The sequence below is a fragment of the Dreissena polymorpha genome, chromosome 2 (assembly GCF_020536995.1).
Source record: "Dreissena polymorpha isolate Duluth1 chromosome 2, UMN_Dpol_1.0, whole genome shotgun sequence".
In the NCBI taxonomy this organism is placed as follows: Eukaryota; Metazoa; Mollusca; class Bivalvia; order Myida; family Dreissenidae; genus Dreissena; species Dreissena polymorpha.
This window is the reverse complement of record NC_068356.1, coordinates 117,212,352-117,227,477: the sequence shown is the minus strand read 5'-3', so window position 1 is coordinate 117,227,477 and position 15,126 is coordinate 117,212,352. Positions and strand designations below refer to the sequence as shown.

The 15,126-nt window shown below is 35.9% G+C and overlaps 1 protein-coding gene across 4 annotated transcripts in view; it reads left to right on the top strand.

Annotated features, from left to right (window-relative positions):
- LOC127868663 (ras-GEF domain-containing family member 1B-like) overlaps nt 1–15,126 on the top strand; it is a 128,049-nt gene that overhangs the window by 68,604 nt on the left and 44,319 nt on the right. For 3 of the 4 annotated variants that reach the window (XM_052410600.1, XM_052410599.1, XM_052410602.1), the window contains one exon: nt 12,187–12,237. In XM_052410600.1, coding sequence (XP_052266560.1) covers nt 12,187–12,237 — 51 coding nt within the window. Of the gene's footprint in view, nt 1–2,923; nt 3,514–12,186; nt 12,238–15,126 lie in introns of those variants that run through there. The other variant, XM_052410601.1, reaches the window with a different exon arrangement.

Sequence of the window (15,126 nt, the reverse complement as noted above, 5' to 3'; positions counted from 1 at the left end):
GAGAGTTCTCAGTACAAAAATGCTATTTAAGTTAAAAGTAAACAAAAAATTAATAGGCATCACTGCTTGAAGTCTTCAAAACAAATGAAACAAAGCAGAAGAGGAACTTTGTTGATAGTGTTTACATAAGCCAGTGTTCTGGTTTACTGTTCTTCTCCTGATTTCTTTTCATTCATCCCACATAGTTAGGAATGCCTGCAAGTAATCAACGATTGTCAAGCCCACAACCTCCATGGCAAAGATTTGATTTGTTCCCAGAATTTATCAAATAAATCCATCCGGTCACACTAAACCTTGTAATGATCAATGACAATCTTCTCGACTATTATATATAAAATATATATAGTGGAGCTATCCTACTCACCCCCGCGTCGGCGTTAGCATCTGCGTTAGCGTCTGCGTTAGCGTGCAAATGTTAAAGTTTTCGTACTACCTCAAATATTTTCTTTGTCCCTTGACATATTGCTTTCATATTTTGCATACTTGTTTACCAACATGACCCCAATCTATAAATAAGAGCAGACAACTCTATCAAGCATTTTGTCATAATTATGGCCCCTTTTCCACTTAGAATATGCAGCAAATGTTAAAGTTGGCGTACTACCCCATTTATTTTCATTGTCCCTTGACATATTGCTTTTATATTTTGCATACTTGTTTACCAACATTGCCCCTTTTATACTTAGAATATGCATATTATTGATAAAGCTATGTTAAAGTTTGCGTACTACCCCAAATATTTCCTATATCCTTTGACATATTGCTTTTATATGTTGCATACTTGTTTACCAACATGACCCCAACCTATAAACAAGAGCAGACCACTGTATCAAGCATTTTGATATAATTATGGCCCCTTTTACACTTAGACAATTGAACATTTTGCTTAAATTGCCATAACTTCTTTATTTATGATCACATGTTATTATTACTTTGACAAAACAACACTTATCTGAATACCACAATGGATTCCACCCAACCCCCCCCCCCCCCAATACATCATCTAATAAATTACCCCACCCCACATTATACCCCCCTCTCACCCCCCCCCCCCTACCCCCAAATGTTTTTGTTTTTTTTTTTCCTTTTTTTATTTTTGAAAGATCGTCTAATAAATTATTGAATATGAACAATTTCCCCATGATGGCTTACGTTATACTGTCAAGCACTCAAATAGTCGAGCGCGCTGTCCTCTGACAGCTCTTGTATGAATTAAAGTACATTATTAAAGTATTTTTACTGCTGTTACGCAAAACATACACAAAACTAAATCCTTCCAATTCAGGAAGCATTTAATTTTAATTTGTGGTGACAATGGTTTCTGCTAGTTGCTAAGAGAGGAAACTTGCATTCTCACATCCACTTGTTCTGCAGTTTTGCTGGCACCAACAGTCTGCCAGCATCACTTACAGCAGCCACTGTCAATGGGTGGGATTGGGGATGAGTTCCATTTCCGCATTTCACTGAAATGCAATTGCAAAATACTTATGGTGTTATTTATCAGAGTTGTTTCTGTTTTATATTTGTTGTTACTTCATTTGAAACGTCAGTTGTAATTAAAGGGGCCTTTTCACAGATTTTGGCATTTTTTTAACTTATTCATTAAATGCTTTATATTGATAAATGTAAACATTGGATCATAAAAGCTCCAGTAAAAAATCAAGAAAAAAATTTAAAAAAGGAAAAGAACATTGCCCGGAGCAGGTTTCGAACCAGTGACCCCTGGAGTCCTGAAGTAAAAACGCTTTAGCCTACTGAGCTATTCCGCCGAGTACACATTCTTGACGTATTTTATACCTTATATAAGCAATCTTCGTAGTTTCACAAAATTTAACGACAAAAACAGAACTCTCCAAATTATTCAATCGTTTCGCGTTGCAACGCTTTATAATTTTTAGGTTTTAAAATCGTCAAAAGATGCATATAATGGCCATGTTAGAGCATGGTTAATGTTCAGTATTACTGTTTCCTCACAAATATCATAACTAAAACAAAAACTTACGAATCTGAAACAACTTTTTTCAATTTTGTCAATTTACCAAAGCGTGAAAAGATCCCTTTAAATTGCATGTTTGCACTGCTCAAACTAGTGTGGGTGTAACTGTTAGTATTCCAGACACATTTAAGTTAATGGTGTTATTTACAATTTCTCATAATTATGCAACCATTTACTTCTGTAAAGGGTTTCTTAAAATTAATTATAGATTATTAATTTCAGATTTGCAAATTTTCGTTGTATTTATGCTTTTTTTCTAGGAAACTGTAATACTGAACACTTACGCTGCTCTTAAATATCCATTATATGTATCTTTTGATGATTTAAAAACCTGAAAATCATAAATCGTTACAAACGCGAAACGATTGTATAATTTGGAAAGTTCTGTTTTTATCGTTATATTTTGTGACATTTCCTGGATTGCTTATAAAGTATAAAATACAAGTATTATTATGTCAGCACTGATGGCCGTGTGGTTTTAGCAAAAGACGTTTGCTCCAAGGGTCAGTGGTTCGAGCCCAGGTGTGGATTACTTTTTTTTTAAACTTTATTTTTGTTTTGTTCTGGACCTCTTTAGTTCTAATATTTACATATATCAATTTAAAGCTTTTAAAGACAAACTATCAAACATGCCAAACTCTGTGAAAAGGTCCCTTTAAAAGGTGTTATTAAATTTTCTTCAATTTAATCAGAAAGGATTGTGTCTGCATACAACATCAGGAATTTGGGTGTGACTGTTATCATGGCATGCAACCTGCAGAAATCATGGTATTTTCATCAACAACATTTCTCTTCTTGGATGAGTCTGCAGGCTTTGCCTGAACACCTAGGAACAAAAGAATGCTGTCAGAGAACATTGGCTTTCTGTTTTCAAGCTTATCACCTGTCTATTAAACTATGAAATAACAATAGTGCAGGTAGATAGGGTTTGGAGGTGGTGGTTGAAAGAAAAACTCAAGATGTTTGGATAGATTTTGTCTGTGGTTGACGACTTGATTTGAAGATTTTTCTTTTATTTAATCAAATTTTGCTTATCTCTTAATTTTGAAGATTTTTTAAAGTTACAGAAAATGAACGACAGATAATATTATTAAATGTTTTGACAGAGAACTTTAGAAAAGACTTGCATGTGTCACAGCTGTTTCAATATTATAAATGTGCTGGTGTCCTATAGTTTGAGTTATTTCACAGACTCAAGTAATTGGAAATAAATTAATAAATTAAAGAGCCAAGAAATGCAGTTTATGAATACTGAAAGCTAGGGAAGTGTATGGTTTCTGGGCGGAAACGTATTGATTGAGTTTTGTTTTACAGTGTGAAACTTCTGACTCACATTACTTCAATTAACGATGCAGATATTGCCTGACGGATATTGATTTTTATGAAAATTTACCTGCACACTTCACATGCAGAACAAATATGCATTGAAAACCTGGACTTGCAGAAGATAATGTGACTGAAAATAGGAATTGATCACAACACCCTTAGATAGGAAAATGGACATTGGTTTAATTAATGTATGTGTCAGTAATTTATGACTAGGATGTTGTATTTGCATCCTTGTCTTAAATTTGTTTGTTACATAATTGTCATTATATTGCCTCATACCCTATTTGTCTAATAAGCAATGTTTAATAGCAATTTTGAGAAGCTATGGTGCACTCAAGAATTTACCAAAAAAAATTAAGTTTGATTTATTTAAAAAAGAAGTGAAAAACAACATGAACATATTCAAGTTGCATGAAAATTGGTAGTTTCATATAAAATGTAACAAAACTATTACTTGATGATTTGTTCAATGTTCTTAACGGATTTACCTGGTTTGGTGCGGATTGACAGAGCACGGTACCATTTTAGAATTAAGGTATGATTAGACATATATGTGTAGGCAATAATCTGTAAACAATAAGATGATATGACTCAAATGGGTATAAACTTTCTTTGGGTTGGGGTTGCAGGTCAAAATAAAAAGAAAAAATAGAATACCAGGTATGGTTGGGCCAGGACGTTAATAAGTAAATGCAATTGATACAACATTTATTTTGTTTAACCCTTTGCATTCTGGGAAATTTGTTGTCTGCTAAAATGTCGTCTGCTAAATTTTTAAAATTAGCATTTTCTTCGATTTTTTTCAAAGAATACTATCAGAATAGCAAACAGTTTGGATCCTGATGAGACGCCACGTTCTGTGGCGTCTCATCTGGATCCAAACTATTTGCAAAGGCCTTCAAAATTCGGTTCCAGCATTGAAAGAGTTAACGCATTTTATATTGAACTGTTTGCCAAATCAGAAATATAGGCTGTTGATCAGTAGGAAGAAATAGTATAATAAATCAAATAATGAGAATACTACTACAGCATGTTCCTATTTAATAAGTTTGCATCACATTTGTGAAAATAAATGGTAATATTTAATGACGTAAAGGTCATTCTTTAAACATCATTTACTGTGTATAACATAATTAAGCACAACTTCTTTTCTTTTTTGCCTTAATTAAAGCTTTTCTTCAATGTTAAGACAACAAATGCAGTTATTAATGTTTGCTTTAAATTACATTTTAATTTTTTAGTACATATAAATTTTATAGACAAGTTTCGTTAAACAAAAATTGTGATGTGTTCATTCAAAAAAATGTTCAGGACTTTTCTTGCCATTTTGGGAAGATGACCGATTCCTTTGAATTTGGAATAATAGCATCAAGTTACTTTGAATTAGGGGAAAATATTATTGCTTGATTATAGTACCTTTGGAATAATATTTGATAAAACTTATATGAAACAGAACATTATAAACATAAATAAATCTGTAAAATAAATATTACATCTTCAAACTGTTCATTTCTCTACTTACATGTAACAGCTCTATTCTCTTTATTTGGCATGAAACAAATGCTTAAACTGATTTAGAGACAAATTTACTGCAAATATTTAATTTTTAGCATAGGTGCGTTAACGCACCTATGCTTATGGTATATACCACATTTCGAAAATCCACATCGATCGGTTGCCCATTATGAAGCCTTACCTGATCAAAAATCAGACGAAATATCTATTTAATTTAGTATATGGTCATTCTTACAATTTTTTTTTGGAAACGTTTTTCTAACGTTTTCTTCCAAGAATATTGCTGACACCGTTTTTAGTGAATTTTTCTAAGACCGTTTTATGTCAAAAAATCTTCTTATAACCTAAAACAAATTTCGTTCGTAAAACAATTCTATCTGCACTATAAATCTCAATCTCCTACGCAGTGGCCTCCCTTATACTAGAAGTTACTGACCGGGCGAAGCAAGGGAAGTAACTGCTGTGAGGAGTTTCTATAAAAATCTGCATTCAGAAATCTGTATTCAGAACTCAATCTGTTGTGCATGTCTGCATCTAACGCTTACCACAAGTTTTACGACAAATTCTTAACGCAGACGAATAGGGTAGCGTCTATTTTCATTTGTGAAAAGAATAGTTTGATACAGATCTGTCCGTGCTTAAATTTTGAAAGGCTTGGGTAATTATTTTTCATAAGCTTTTCAAACACTGATGTAAATGGAAAGATTATCTATTTAAATAGTCGGTAATTGTTTGAAATTATTGATTTGAGAAATTCGCGGATGGCGATATCGAACTACATTATACCACGTGATGCCATTCTTCCCTGTATCTTGCACCTATGCTTTTAACGCCATCGGCGCTCTCGTTATGTATAAGTGAACTCTGTATGGTTTTCCCCAATTTTATTTCGGATACTGATGGAGCCAAACTAGATGTTGATAGTCTTCAGGCTTGTTATTGCCCTGCTTTTAAGCTCACTTTCTTGTGTGATATTATGTATCAGAATAAAGTTTGTTGTTTTTTGGCTATTCTTGGCATCACTGTGTAGTACTTGTTTGAAGTTATGACATTTTGCTGTATTTGTTCTTAAAGGTAAAAAAATTGTCTTAAAAAATATATATGTGGTGTTTAATTATCAGATATGTTTGCCATCAACAGAGGTATATTTTTCTTTGGGTTCAAACGAGTATGCCCCCCCCCCTTCGAAGAAAAGGCCGTATATTGTTTAGCTGGATGTAGATCTATCTGTCTGTCGGTCAATTGGTCTGTCTGTAGACCAGTTTGTTTCTGATCAATAACTTGTGAACGGAGGGACCGATTGGCTTGATACTACCCATGTGCTTTGGCCTTGGACAGTAGCTGACCCCTATTGAAATTTTGGTCACTTGGTCAAAGGGTAAGGTCACTGTCACACTAAGAGTGAAATCATTTCCGATCAATAAATGTTCAACTGATTCACCGATTGGCTTTACACTTCCCATGTGCATTGGCCTTGGACAGTAGATGATCCCTATTGAAATTTGGGTCATTAGGTCACTGTCACACTATGAATGTTTCTGATCAATAACTCATCAATTAATTCATCGATTGGCTTGATACTTCCAATGTGCTTTGTCTTGGACAGTAGATGACCCCTATTAAAATTCGGGTCACTAGGTCAAAGGTCAAAATCAATGTCACAGGTGTGAAAATTGTATTTGATAAATAACTCTTCAACGAATTGACCTTTTTGCTTGATACTTCCCATGTGCATTGGCCTTGGGCAGTAAATGACCCCTATTGAAATTGGGGTCACTTGTTCAAAGCCCTGTTTGGGAGGGCATATGTCTTCAACCACGGAACTTTTGTTTCTTTTTAACTTTGATAAGAACATAATTTGTGCATGTTATTAACTGTTGACATTTGTCAAATCTTGGCAACCATTTAATAATTGTAGTTTGGTTGTGAAATAAGACGAGAAGCGCAAACTAGGTTCGACCTTTAACTAAGGTTTTAAATGTGCAACTGACAATAATAAACAACAATAACAGCAATGATGACATCTTCAGAACGTGAATGTTCGCGCAGTCAGTAAAATTGCAACAACACTAATTTAGTCGTTAAGAGTCTCTTCCTTCCTTGTTGAAGGGGAGAGAGCGCTGGGTTATTTGCCTATCTATAATATATATATACATATACAGTAGACTATTTGTGGAGGAAAGAAGAACTCTTCTGGCATCTGCTGTAAACATTGAATTATATGCCCATTTCTTTCTTGGTATATAAATATGAAGTTGCACAAAAGTCTTTATTAGTTCAATAACAAATCCAATAATGATTAGAATATAAACCTACCCAGGTGAAATATGACCATGGTTTACCATGGCAGACCATGTTTTGTTAAATGGCACCACAGTCTTTGGCCATGGTCATTATGACCATGGTTGACCATGGCCAAATACCATGGTCATGATGACCATGGTCAAAGACCGTGGTGCCATTTAACAAAACGTGGTTGCCATGGTTATATGACCATGGTCTACCATGGTAGACCATAGTCATATGGCCTTTGTAAAACGGCACCACGGTCTTAAGTGGTCATGTTTGTTACGGAAAAAGGCTGATGATAACTGCTGGAATTTCTGCAGGAATTTCCTGGAGAATTCCAGGAAAAAGGTCAGGCTTGATAGTTCTTTTTATGTCCCCCACTATAGTAGTGGGGGACATATTGTTTTTGCCCTGTCTGTTGGTCTGTTGGTCTGTTTGCGCCAACTTTAACATTTTGCAATAACTTTTGCTATATTGAAGATAGCAACTTCATATTTGGCATGCATGTGTATCTCATGAAGCTGCACATTTTGAGTAGTAAAAGGTCAAGGTCAAGGTCATCCTTCAAGGTCAGAGGTCAAATATATGTGGTCAAAATCGCTCATTTTATGAATACTTTTGCAATATTAAAGATAGCAACTTGATATTTGGCATGCATGTATATCTCATGGAGCTGCACACTTTGAGTGGTGAAAGGTCAAGGTCAAGGTCATCCTTCAAGGTCAGAGGTCAAATATATGTGGCCCAAATCGCTTATTTTATAAATACTTTTGCAATATTAAAGATAGCAACTTGATATTTGGCATGCATGTGCATCTCATGGAGCTGCACATTTTGAGTGGTGAAAGGTCAAGGTCAAGGTAATCCTTCAAGGTCAGAGGCCAAATATATGTGGCCCAAATCGCTTATTTTATGAATACTTTTGAAATATTGAAGATAGCAACTTGATATTTGGCATGCATGTGTATCTCATGGAGCTGCACATTTTGAGTGGTGAAAGGTCAATGTCATCCTTCACAAGGTCAAGGTCATCCTTCAAGGTCAAACATCATATAGGGGGACATTGTGTTTCACAAACACATCTTGTTCTTACCAAAACTAGAAATAAAAGGCAGTTTTACTTTAATAATTAACTTTTTGGCATTGAACACTTGTGTGGAAAGGCTCATTGTCCTTAAGGGATGTGTCCAGGGCCATTGAATTACTGAAAGAACTTAAAGATAAAATTCAACATTGTAATAAAATCATTAGAATTGCTGACACTTCATGGGCATGTTGGTGAACACTTAATGAGGATGAAATGATTGGTTATGCTTCTGATTCTGTTGATGACAAAAACATTCATAAAGCAGAGGAAAGCGTGATAAAATGTAGCAAAATTGGGAAACATATGTGAACACAGTGCCAAAGAAGTTGAAATGGAACCAATGGCTGATCAGTTTAGCCGGTAATTTATTCAAGACATACATTTCCAAATATAACATAAACCACGTGCCTTCATTCAGCTTGCTTCTGTTTCAACTTCCTGTGCACACAATATTCTTCCTTTGTAAAAACAGCATTGCAACCCAGGCGAAGTGATCACCATGGTAGACCATGGTCTATCATGGTTTTTGATGGTTGACCATGGTATTTGAATGTCGTTTACATAAAATATGCAATAATATTAATATTTCTTGAAAGAATTAAAAGCACAGTTTAAGAAAGTTTTAAGGCCATCTTATTTCAAGAACAGTTTAAGATGATATCAAGAACACAAACATGTACAACAATTAACATTATTGCATATTTTATGTAAATGAACATTAAACATCATGGGAACACTATAATGAAAATAAAAGTAAATTTGCCGATCATGTTCCATGTTTTAATTTACCATGGCCAACTATGGTCTGTCTTTTGTCACCATTGCCGACCATGGTCCATGTTTTTTTGTGACCATGTCCAACCATGGTCTGTCTTTTGTCTCCATTGCCGACCATGGTTAACCATGGTCACCATTTCTGGCAATGGTCCATGTTTTTTGTGACCATGGCAAACTATGTTCCTGATCATGTTCCACCATGGTTTTTGATGGCTGACAATCAAATACCATGGTCAACCATCAAAAACCATGATGACCATGGTCTACCATGGTCATCGTTTCGCCTGGGTATCAAGTCCAGACACATTTCCGGATTTAAACATCCCAGCTTCCCGAACGTCTTTTCGCTTTGTGTTTGGCTACAACTAACATCAACAAGTATGGGGGCCTTGTACATAGAGTGCGAAGCGCTTAAATCTAAATGCACTGCCCTGCATTAAAAATGTCCCCCTCACACCAGGCCATGTCCATACTTGGTTCTCGAAGTCTTCACCATGTCCTGAATATTTGATGCCCTATTTGTCAAAAGTACACAAGAACTTCGTATGAACATAGCCCACCAGGTAGGTGCCACGTAAGGTAATACGCATTTCCACTAAGACATACACATACTGTTCCACACATTCATGTATCAGTCCATGTCTTCCACTTGCACCCAGGCATGAACCCAGGAAGGACCTGGAACAGTTTGAGTAAGGGGTTGGTTGGCAGGCATTATGGACAGAATTAGCGTGATAAAGAAGCACTAGTAAAAATCATAGCGACTAGTCTGCGACATCTTGGCATGATCAGGAAATCGTCAGTGTTTCTCTATTTTGTCTGAAGCATGTCAATCAAGTCCCTTCTAGGACCTTAGTGGACCTTTGTTCCTTCCACATCCAAACCCATGACTGCCTGTGTGGATAACTCTAGTTAAATTTAGCAGACAACAAATGCTTAAAGCGTTTGGTTTAACCACCTCATCTGCCTGTTCTCACTGGTACACTACACAGTGTATTTAACAGCTTGTAAGACAACGTTGACCAGTCTAGTGTTTATCATTGAAATCTGTACATATTGGCTGCTTTCAGGGAAAATGGGGCTTAATGCATGTCAAATAAGATTAGCCTGTGCATACTGATTAGCTGTATCAATGATTTGAAAACTACACACATCTCCACAAGACACACTCTTTATAAATTTGAATGGGTTGTGGTCATTTAAAACTTGCGATATAAAAAGCTATAACATAATTTTGAAAACTGAGTTGCGTCTAAGATTATACAACAGCAAATAAATTCAGTGCCTTCAGCCCTTTGATTAAATATTGTTATTTGAGTGGATATTTTAAAGACTCATACTTCATGGTTTTTAGATGTTGCTTTTTATCATTATATCATAATCTACAACAAAACTATATCAACATCATCATGCTTTAAACAAGTTTTGATCATACAAAGTGAATTCTCTCCTATCTTAATCAAGACATGCATTAATCACTGTCATCCTGAGTCAAAGGTCTTCAACAAAGGTCATGGGTCAAAGGTCTTCAACAAAGGTCACAGTAATGGTCATTTAATTTGACTCCATGGGAAATGCTGTTCAAAGTTAACTTGGATCTTTTAGAAAATTCATTGTTCATGTCATTGACACTGTCAGTAATGAAAAAGTTTAATCAGTTTTCAACCTTCAATAGCTTTTTCATGCAAATGAAGTCTTTTGTGTCAATGTTGGTGTGAGAATCTGTTCCTCCTTCCCATCCTTTTACAGTTGAAAACAAGTTTTGTGATTTGTGAAATAGGTTTTGAAGATGAAAAATAAGCGTTTTTATTGTGATTTAGGTGTGTTTGTTTTGCAAAGCCTTTCTTATTGGTTTTCAAGAGCTCACTGAAATTTTAAAGTGGAAAGTTTTAAATTAAAGAGATTTATGAGGGCTTGAATCATGCAATCTACATCATCTATCACGTTTCAACTTGTGAATACACTCTTTTGACAGATACCTAGTTTCAATCCTAGAGTTATCATTTTTGTTATGCATGGACATGTTCCAAAACTAAAAACATGTATTAGGTTAAAGGGGCATATGAATTTTAATACAGTTAAGCCTGTTAAAAAAGGTGATTATTGTTTGATAAGTATGTAAAACAACAATTTAGAAACGTTTGCAATTAACAATACATTACCTCTGACATTTCAATATACAAAATATTTTTGAAAAATCAACTATAAAAACCAGCAAACAAAATTGCAAATTATATATAAAGTGCGATTATTATTTCTCAGTCTTTCATCTAGCAACAAAGTAATAAATATCTGTATGATTGGGTATCCACTTATTTTTACCATGAAATGAATCACCATCTAGTGAAACCATTTGGATTATTGTTATAAGATTAATTTACTTAAAAGTATTATACATAGAATTGTGTGCCCCCTATGAAAGCATATGAAAATAGACCCTGTCCATCTCTTTGTGTGTTCCTAAGTCCTTCAGAGACACGGTTTAAGTGCCTGTTCTGTAACAAGTCCAAATTCATAAATTCGGTCTTAAGTATTCACATGAAAATTAAAATACATCTATTCTGTACTTTCAATGTCTCTTTCAAGGGTAATGGCTCTGTTTCGTGTTGTGACGGATTTATTCCCCTTCGTCAACTTTAGTTTACATACTCTTAAGTTTTTCATGATGTAATATAGCTTGAATGCTATCAAAGGTTATGACTTAAAACTGAAAATGCATATCCATAAAATATATCAATATGGCACTTGCATTCAAGGGACTAATGTCATCTGATATTGGAGGCAGATTTTTATGCCCCCGAAGGAGGGCATATAGTGATTGCACTATCTGTCCGTCCGTCACACTTTGCGTTTAGGTTTCGAAAATGCTCATAACTTCTATGTCCCTTGAGATATAACCTTCATATTTTGTATGCATGTGTATATGGACAAGGCCTTTTCATACACACACACATTTTGACCCCTGTGACCTTGACCTTGAACTTAGGGTCTGCGTTAAGGTTTCAAAATCTGCGTTTAGGTTTCGAAAAATGCTCATAACTTCTATCAAAGTGTTTATAGGGGGCATATGTCATCCTATGGTAACAGCTCTTGTGAACTCTTATTTTTCTTTTGTTCTTTACTTTTATTCCATTTCATACTAATGATTTTCAAATAAATATAATGACCAATCATTTCACTTGTATACTTTCAGACTCCTCGCAGCCAGCCGGCCATTGGTCTAAAGCAGACAACAAAGGCTAGGGTAAGTTGCAAAGCCACATGACTGTATGAACTCGAGCTGGGGTATTTACGCAATATTATTAGTCCAGACAACATTTATATGGGTGACATCTTCTTATTCTTGATTATTATTAGAAATTCCTCTACCTACTCAAGAATCTGAAAACTTGAGTTAATTGTATAGCTACTTTCAAATTTCATGTGTACAGTTGGTTGGGGTTTGCAGTACACATGTATTTTCACATCAAGAGAGCCATGAAGGCCCTAAAGCGCTCATCTGAGTTTAAGATATAGAACATCAATTGTCAAAGCCTGGACCTGGTTACCTACCTTATAGAGTATTAAATGTTGCGTTTTGAGTGGTTGCAAGATTGTATTAAGATTTGACCTGGTGATCAGTTACTGGATGCAAGTGACCGAGATTTCTATTTATTGTGAAGATAAACATTCTACCAATGTTGATAAGCCACCACTGCTCTACAAGGGTACTGTTTAAGTGCCTGAACCAATTTTTAAAGTATAACTGGATTTCTCAATTTTCGTGGTGGACAACGGGATTGATGAATAAAGAGTGACTCACAATATTGTCATCTCCAAGCTTTTTAGCTCGCCTGATTGCTCAGGTGAGCTTTTGTGACCGGTCTTTGTCCGTTGTCTGTCCATCCGTCCACCGTTCACATTTGTTTGTAAACACTCTAGAGGCCACATTTATTGTCCGATCTTCATGAAATTGGTCAGAAGCTTTGTCCAAATGAAATCTCGGTCGAGTTCGAAACTGGGTCGTGCCGGGTCAAAAACAAGGTCACTAGGTAAAAAAAGTAAACACTGTAGAAGTCACATTTCATGCCCAATCTTCATGTAACTTTGTCAAAATGTTTGTCTTAATGATAAGTTGGCTGATTTCAAAAGTGGTTCTGGCCCGTTGAAAAACATGGCCGCCAGTGGGCAGGGCAGTTTTCCTTATTTGGCTATAGAGAAACCTTGTAAACACTCTAGAAGACAAAAATTTTGCCCAATCATCATGAAAGTTGGTCAAAACATTGGTTTTATTGATATCTCTGACGAGTTCGAAAATGGTCCAGATCGGTGAAAAAACATGGTCGCCAGTGGGCGGGGCATTTTTCTCTATGTATATAGTGAAAACATGTGAACACTGTAGAAGTCACATTTTTGGCCCAATTTTCATGACATTTGGTCAGAACATTTGTTTCCTTGATATGAGAGTTGAGTTGGAAAATGGTTCGGTCAGTTGAATAACATGGCTGCCAGAGGGGGGGGGGGGGGCAGTTTTCTTATATTTTTATAGTACAAAAAGCTTGTGAATACTCTAGTAATCACATTTTTTGCCCAATCATCATGAAACTTGGTGAAAAGATTGGTTTAATATATATCTCTGATGAGTTCGCAAATGGTCCTGATCGGTATAAAAACATGGCTGCCAGGGGGGTGGGGCAGTTTTCCTTATGTGACCAGAGAGAAACCTTGTGATCAAACACTATAGAAGTCACATTTTTATGCTCCCCTAAAAAAAAATTTAGGGGGAGCATATAGTCGCCGCTTTGTCTGTCCGTCTGTGTGTCTGTCCGTCCGTGCACAATTTTGTCCGGGCTATTTCTCAACAACTAATAACCAGAATTCAATTAAACTTTATGGGAAGCTTCATTACCAAGAGGAGATGTGCATATTATCAGCCAGTTCTGGTCGGATGATTTTTCACAGAGTTATGGCCCTTTGAAATTTTCCATTAATTGAACATATAGTGCAATTCTTGTCCGGGCTATTTCTCAGCAACTAATGACCGGAATTCAATGAAACTTTATCGGAAGCTTCACTACCAAGAGGAGATGTGCATAATATCAGCCGGTTCTGGTCGGATGATTTTTCACAGAGTTATGGCCCGTTGAAATTTTCCATTAACTGTACATATAGTGCAATTCTTGTCCGTGCTATTTCTCAGCAACTAATGACCGGAATTTAATGAAACTTTATGGGAAGCGCCACTACCAAGAGGAGATGTGCATATTATCAGCCGGTTGTGGTTGGATGATTTTTCACAGAGTTATGGCCCTTTGAAATTTACCATTGTACATATAGTGCAATTCTTGTCCGAGCTATTTCTCAGCAACTTATCACGGGAATTCAATGAAACTTTATGGGAAGCTTTACTACCAACAGGAGATGTGCATATTATCAGCCGGTTATGGTCGGATGATTTTTCACAGAGTTATGGTCCTTTGAAATTTTCCATTGTACATATAGTGCAATTCTTGTCCGAGCTATTTTTCAGCAACTTATCACGGGAATTCAATGAAACTTTATGGGAAGCTTCACTACCAACAGGAGATGTGCATATTATCAGCTGGTTATGGTCGGATGATTTTTCACAGAGTTATGGCCCTTTGAAATTTTCTATAAACTGAACATATAGTGCAATTCTTGTCCGGGCTATTTCTCCCCAACTACTGACTGGACTTCAATGAAGCTTTATGGGAGGCTTAACTACCTTGAGTAGATGCGCATGTAATTAGTGGGCTCTGGTTAGATGAGTTATGGCCCTTTGAAGTTTTTAAGTTGCTTAACCATCCATCGTATTATTTTGTCCAAAGTTATGCCCCTCAAGACGTTTCCTATAATCTGAATATATAGTGCAATATTGTGACAAAAAAACACTTTGGGGAGCATCACCCGTCTTCGACAGTTTCTTGTTTGCCTAATCATCGTGAAACTCAATACATTGGTTTTTAATATCTCGAACAAGTTGGAAAATGGCTCAGATCGGTGAAACACACATTTTAGCTTACCTGATTGCTCAGGTGAGGTTTTAGGATTGGTCTTTGTCCGCTGTCCGCCCGTCCACATTTGGTTTGTAAACACACGAGCATTCACATTTCTCAAGCATTCTTTATCAAAG